Source organism: Mesitornis unicolor, unplaced genomic scaffold (assembly GCF_000695765.1).
Source record: "Mesitornis unicolor isolate BGI_N332 unplaced genomic scaffold, ASM69576v1 scaffold14318, whole genome shotgun sequence".
Classification (NCBI taxonomy): domain Eukaryota; kingdom Metazoa; phylum Chordata; class Aves; order Mesitornithiformes; family Mesitornithidae; genus Mesitornis; species Mesitornis unicolor.
The window spans coordinates 112-6,597 of NW_010199865.1; the positions used below are offsets into that span (position 1 = coordinate 112).

The 6,486-nt window shown below is 46.2% G+C and overlaps 1 protein-coding gene across 1 annotated transcript; it reads left to right on the top strand.

Annotated features, from left to right (window-relative positions):
- Positions 1-889: 889 nt before the first annotated feature.
- On the top strand, positions 890-6,340 carry LOC104535749 (caspase recruitment domain-containing protein 8-like; the record flags this gene model as incomplete). The annotated part of the gene is made up of 10 exons (XM_010189573.1): positions 890-992; positions 1,271-1,324; positions 1,822-1,872; positions 3,145-3,192; positions 3,283-3,326; positions 3,438-3,487; positions 4,054-4,274; positions 4,362-4,612; positions 5,765-5,899; positions 6,202-6,340. Coding segments are annotated over exons 1-10 (1,096 nt in total), but the record flags the coding sequence as incomplete, so codon positions are not given.
- Between the last annotated feature and the right edge of the window lie 146 nt (positions 6,341-6,486).

Sequence of the window (6,486 nt, forward strand, 5' to 3'; positions counted from 1 at the left end):
GCTGACACTATCATTTATTTATTTATTTATCATTATTTATATATTTATTCGTTATTTATTTGTTTATTTTTAAGCTGCAGTTTGGAAGCACAAACCCTGCTGTGTAATCCCAACTGCCTGCAGCACCGTTTTTCCCTGCCCTCGACTGACAAACTCCTACAGCTCCAGGCTGCATGGGAGCATCCCTGTGCAGCCTCCCCGCTCTGCCGCACTTCGCTATCGCCAGCGTCCCTCAGCATCTCTGGGGCAGCACTAAAATCCCTCACCTGTTTCCAAAAAGCGAGGGAGTATTTGCTCCTTCCCTGCCTGTGTGGCGTACAGCTGCCATGCTGGCTGGCTGGGCACAGGGACTGGGATGTTTTCTTGTGCCACTGGAGTGATGAGGAGCTGGATGGCCCCTGCTGGTTTATGGTGACTGCGTCCAGGGTGATTCCCTTGTTGGTTATTGCAGGAAGGATGATGTGGGGCTCTGTGGTGCTCCATGGAAAGGTTTCCAGACCTGACCTTTATCTGTGAATGATAAAACCAGCACATTTCCTCTTTGCAAGAGCAAATGGAGAATGAAAATCAGGCTGAATTTGCTACGGGCCACAAATAGGTGATGGGATGTGTTGGAGTCATCCGTTGCATCTGAGGCACTGTGTTTATCTGAGCTCAGAGCTTTGCTGAAGGAGGTTTTTTTGATTCCTGCCAAAACCAATGGTGGCTTTGCAAATGGGGCAAGGATCTGAGGGCTTGTGCCAATGGGAAAGGTACAGCAGAGCCAGGCGTCCCTGGCATGGCAAGGGTGAGAGCCATGGGTCATGTTTTTTGATCACCAAGCTCCCATCCTAAGTTAATTTATAACCTCCAATTCCCTGGACAAAGCCAGTGGGCAGGGAGGGGGGAAATGCCCGCTGGTGAGGAGGCGCGGCGCAGGACTGGCAGATCTGCTGATGGGTTTCCCATTTTGTCTTCCAGCGGAGCTGAGTCCCTCTCTTCAGATGAAAAAGGTACAGTACTTATGTGAAATAGAGTGCTTTGAATGGGCTTGTTATTAGAGGTGCCCAGCCTTTGGAATGGAAATGACAGTTTTACAACTGTTGACTTTGAAAACGTAGTGTAATGCCTTAGTTTAATGGAACGGAGTTTTGATTTTTTACACGGATTTTAAAATTTCATATTCCTTTGCAATTTATTCCTTTCCTCTGACCTGCTTAGTACAAAACCACCAAGAATAGAGTTAAATCTCTTCCAAGCTTATATTCCCCTGACTGCTTTTCTCTTGCAGAAGTGGTGGCTGGCAGTGTGGAGAGTGAGGGCTCGGCCGAGGAGCGCCCAGCAGGTGAGCTGGGGTGGCATGGCTGGCACTCTCATAAAACCGCAGCTCCTCATGTTACTTGCTTTGCAATACTGGTTTCTTTTCTACTTACATTTGTAAAGATATTTTATTAAAGCCACTAATGGTGCATCCCCATGAGTCGCATCACTAGTGGGATGTACCGCCTCCCACTGACGCTTCTCTCACCTCATGCATATCATGGAAAACTAAAATTTAACTGAGATGTGCCATGGGTGAAGCTCCAAAATAGTCTCGGGTTGTATAAAACATTAAAAGTAAGCATCTTAAACATCACATGTACCCTTCAGAAGGGTGTGGGTGCCCCCTACATCACCTTTGATGCTGGGATTTGACACTTGGATAATTTTTCTTACTCTGCTACATTGTGTAACTCGCTGACCAATGTGATGTATTTAAATTTCTACCTGTATCTTTTTACTTCCCTGCGGCATTGCTTTCTTTCATTCCACCTGTGACTAATGTGGTGTCGTTTCGTTAAGGTGAGGACAGCTCTGAACACAGCTCCAGCAGCAGCTCAGGGGAGGAGTCAGGTGAGCATTGCCTTGGCACTTACGTCTTTTCTCCCTTTTGAAAATGTCCACTCCGTTTAAGCCAGCTGCTTTTCACGGGAGTAGTCCCAGGGTTATTGTATAAAACTTAATTCAGTGATTGCATGCTGAAAAGCAGAATGTTTTGAGCAATAATAGAGGAGCAACAGCTCATGTTTCTTTAGCCTCGCAGACACAATACATGCGGATGTTTTTACACCACAGCAGTTATCCAAACACCAAGAGGCTATAAATCTGCTGAAAAGTTGGCAGCAAAAGTGGCAAAACAGGATGGACAGGAAAAGAATTAAAGGAAGCCTTTACTTCTGATGAAAAGCTTGTGGGTTTGTGCTTCCACGAGTTATACCACCAGCAGTTTATTCTGCTTTCATGCAAGATTGATAGTTTTTAGTGAAATAAAGCTTTTTCTCATCAGATGCGGAGGAGTCGGATGGAAGAAGGTCGGGTGAGTGCACTTTTATTTTTTATATCTGCTGTGCAAGGCAGGAGGAAGCCAGCACGGATAAGGGATGCATGAGAGTCATGATACACGATGGCAGGAGTGCAATTTAGGGACTTCTGGTAAAATGACTTGCCAGAGAGTGTACCCAGGAATGGGGAGCACATGGGGTGCGCTTGCTGCCCCCCTTTGCAAATGAAGCCAGGCACAGGGAGATGGAGGTTGGAGCAGAGGCACCCTCCTCGCCCTCAGGTCCCTGTGACCCCCCCGCGGCTTGGGGACTGAAGTAGCATTGCTGTGGGAAGGGAGCCAGCTTGGCGGCGGGTGTTTGCTTGATGTTTGCCAGACTGTTTGCTGCAGCGCTATCTTTTCTGCCTCTCCCACATCTGCCCACCTGGGAGAGTGGCAATGACCCAGGATAACTCTGGGACAGCCGAAAGTCCCTGCTTGCTGGGGTGTGTTGGTAGCATGGGAAGCAGGAGCCAGGGGGTTGAACTGTGTACTTGGTGCCACACAGCTCATCCTGGGGATGAATGTTTTAATTTTTTTTTTAACCTTCGTGGAAAATTTGCAGTTGTTTGGGCGAGTTACCAGCTTTTGACACAAGTTGTATCCTGACACTCAGCTTCATCCCAGTGCCGCATCAAGCCTGCGCATGCAGGTGTGCGAGTGGGCGCGCGAGAAATTAGTCTTAGGAATATTGTCCTTACATTTTTGTGAACGTAAGCACATTAAATTGGTGGGTTATCCCTGCTGAATATGGGAGCAGAAACCCACTGGAGGCTGAGAGATTTGCTGCAAACTTCTTTTTGTAGATGAAGAACAGGAGGAGAAGGAATCGCTACCGTGCTGCAATGAATCAGGTAGTAACGGATCTCTTGAGACTTCCCCCCCCACCCGGAGTGTTTAAGTACTTTGCTTTTAACAAGCTGATCTTCCTGTTTCCTCACTAGGACTGAACTGTCTGCTGCCCTGTGAGCACTGCAGAAATGAAAATGTATGTTTAGAAGAGAAAACAACCCACATATTTTGCATGAGATAATTTGAAAATAGTAATTCTACTCTCTCATCACCTTTCTCGATGTCTTTTTAAAATATCTGTTTATAGGACCAGAATGAGCAAGTGACCCCTAGGAGACTTTCTGGAGGACAATATGTGTATGTATTTTTTTAATATATATATGAGTATGCATTCGCATTGTTTTCATCAAAATACTTCCCTCTTTGGTTTAAGTGGGAAAAAGACTAATTTGCTGCTCAAATACATTTGCAGTTACACTGGAAGATGCCCCCAAATCCTTAAAAATACACAATTCAGAGCAGCTGCCCATGCTTTGTTTTCCCTCTCTCTGGCTTGGAAGTTGTCATCAATGTGTAATGTTGGTGTTGTCAGTGCACAATTTTGGCTCCGATGCGGACGGGAGCCGGGCTTAGTCCTTCATGTCAAAGCAGCTGCTTCATTTGCAGGAAGCGTTATGCAAAATGTTCATTACAGCTATTTTGCATGCACTGGCTGGGTCTTCCTAGCCAGTTTTTACCACTCCAGTGACAGTTTAAACATAAAGGATGGAGAAAAAAAATGTTGTGGGTTCTGTGCTATTCAGATAAAGTGCTCTGTGCTTGTTGGGAAGGGAGTTTCTCTGTTATCCCATGCAAACCACATTGTTATGGTATTTACTAGTCTGTGGAAACTAAACTAACTGGATTACTCTTGCCCATGGCAGGGTACGGCTGGATGCAGAGGGCACTTACCAGTGCAGCCTCACAGGCTTGATTTTTGAAGTAACGGGGGCTGTCAAAATCATATATTCCCTCTTATCCTGGAGCAAATACGCCAACCTCGTGAAAAAGCCATGGATCGTGGGCGGTCCCCTCTTCGATGTGCACTGTGACTCGGCCTCTGCTCTCAGCTCCATCCAGTTTCCACACTCCCTCTGCCTTGGCGGTGAGTGCTGGCCACTGGCCTAGTGGGCACGGGAGGCTGCTGGCTCCCCAGTGCAGGAGGTGCTGAGCCAGCCCTGTGTCCCCACAGATCATGGTGCTGGAATGGCCTTCAAGGTTTTGCACATCAAAGGCAAGGGCGCAGCCATCGAGCCCTCCGCCGCCTACTCGGCCTCGCACGTGAAGTGGCTGGTGAGCTCGCTCTCACCAGTGGGACCCCTCCTCCAGAGCCAGGAGCCAGTGCAGTTCCACGGTGCTGTCATCCTCTACAAAGTCGTTGACGAGCATCCCTCCTTATCCTTTCGGGTCTACGTGGCTACAAACAATGACTCCTTTATAAAGGTATGGCTTGTGTCGGGTGGCATGACATAGAAATAGCATCAGGGCTGGTGATGGGGCTGCTACATGGAGAATGGTGAAGAGATGCTCTTCTGTCACCCCAGCGTTTGCATGCAATAATTTTGTGTGTGTGTATATGTATATATATACGGTCATAGAAACATTAAGGTTGGAAAAGACCTCTAAGATCATCAAATCCAACCGTCAACCCAACACCACCATGCTCACTAAACCATGTCCTGAAGTGTTAAGTGTGCACGTTTTTTGAACACCTGACTCCAGCACTTCCCGGGACAGCCTGTTCCAATGCTTGACCACTCTTTCAGTAAAGAAATTTTTCCTAATATCCAATCTAACCCTCCCCCGGCACAACTTGAGGCCGTTTCTTCTTGTCCTATAGCTTGTTATTTGGGAGAAGGGGCTGACACTTCCCCTTGCTACACCCTCCTTTCAGGTAGTTGTAGAGGGCAATAAGGTCTCCCCTCAGCCTCCTCTTCTCCAGGCTGAACACCCCCAGTTCCCTCAGTTGCTCCTTGTAATTCTTGTGCTTCAGACCCTTCCCAGCTTCATTGCCCATTCTCAGGACATGGTCCAGCCCCTCATGTCCCTCTTGTACTGAGAGGCCTAAAACTGACCACAGTATTTGAGATGCAGGATATATATACATATATACTTCCATCCCAAAAACATCTGCCAAGTTAGGCTATGATACTTAAGCAGTTGTTCTGGCCCGTCTGTTATAGAAAAGCAAAGCATCAGAAGCCTGTTTGCCACCCAAATCTGTGGAGCTCAGGATTTATACCTGAAGGACTCCTTGTCCTCTCACCCCCACCTCAGTATGAGGGCCAACACTAGGAGAGGACAGCAACTCATGACCTTCCTTTTCTTCAGGTTGCAGACCTCTTCTTTTGAATTTCACCCATGTAGCAAAATAGCTGCAGAAGTTTATTTGGTGTTTGTTGAGGATGGTGTTTAGCGCATAGCTTTCAGTAAAGTTTGCCTCCTCAAACAGGTCACAGCCATTTCAGAGTGCTGGGGGCAGAGAAAAGCCCATTAGCATGGGTTTTAAATGTCAATTCCTTTACTATGGCAGGTAACCTTTATTTTTATTTGTAGTTATATTTATTTACAACCTTTTTTTTTTTAAATTTTTAGGATATCTCAAGAGCTGTAAAAAATTCAAATAAGAAATTCATTAAAATCGATAAGCCCCCTGTATGCCAAAAATTACTACAGAATGGAAAGAGGTATAGATTAGTTTGTGAACCAGAAGCTGAAATAACTCCAGAGGTAAGTCCCTTACACAACCCACACTTTGTGCGTTGCAGCTTCCTTAGAAGCCTGGTACGAAATGGCTTTACCTGTATGTTCCTGTACTGGCATTAAGGGCAGTTTTCATATTTATTTGCCATCACTGCAGAAAGCATTTGCCTCTTAGAGCCCTGAAATTTTGGGGTGAAATCTTGACACTAAAGTCAGCAGCAAAAATCCGGGGAGACTGGAGTTGGGCTCAAATCTGTGCCAGTAGCCAAAGACCTCCTCTTCAGTTCATATTTTGGATAAATATTTATTTTTAACATCTTTCTGTCTAGGAAATTGAATTTGTTGATGGATCTCTCTTGAAACTAAAAAGCTACATTGAGGTCTATTTGGAGAAACCTGACGACTTCACCTTGTCTTTGGTTGAGCTGGAGTCTGATGCGACCGTATGGAAAGCAAAATTAAGAGAGAGTGAGTCTTTTGTCTCGTCACCGCGAGTTTGTTCCTGCTAAAAAGATGCAGGAGTTGGGGTATCATTCAACCCTTAGATGCACCTAAATCCCTGCTGTTAAAGTGGCAAGTGTGACCCCCTTAGTGCCCCTGTGACCCCATTAATG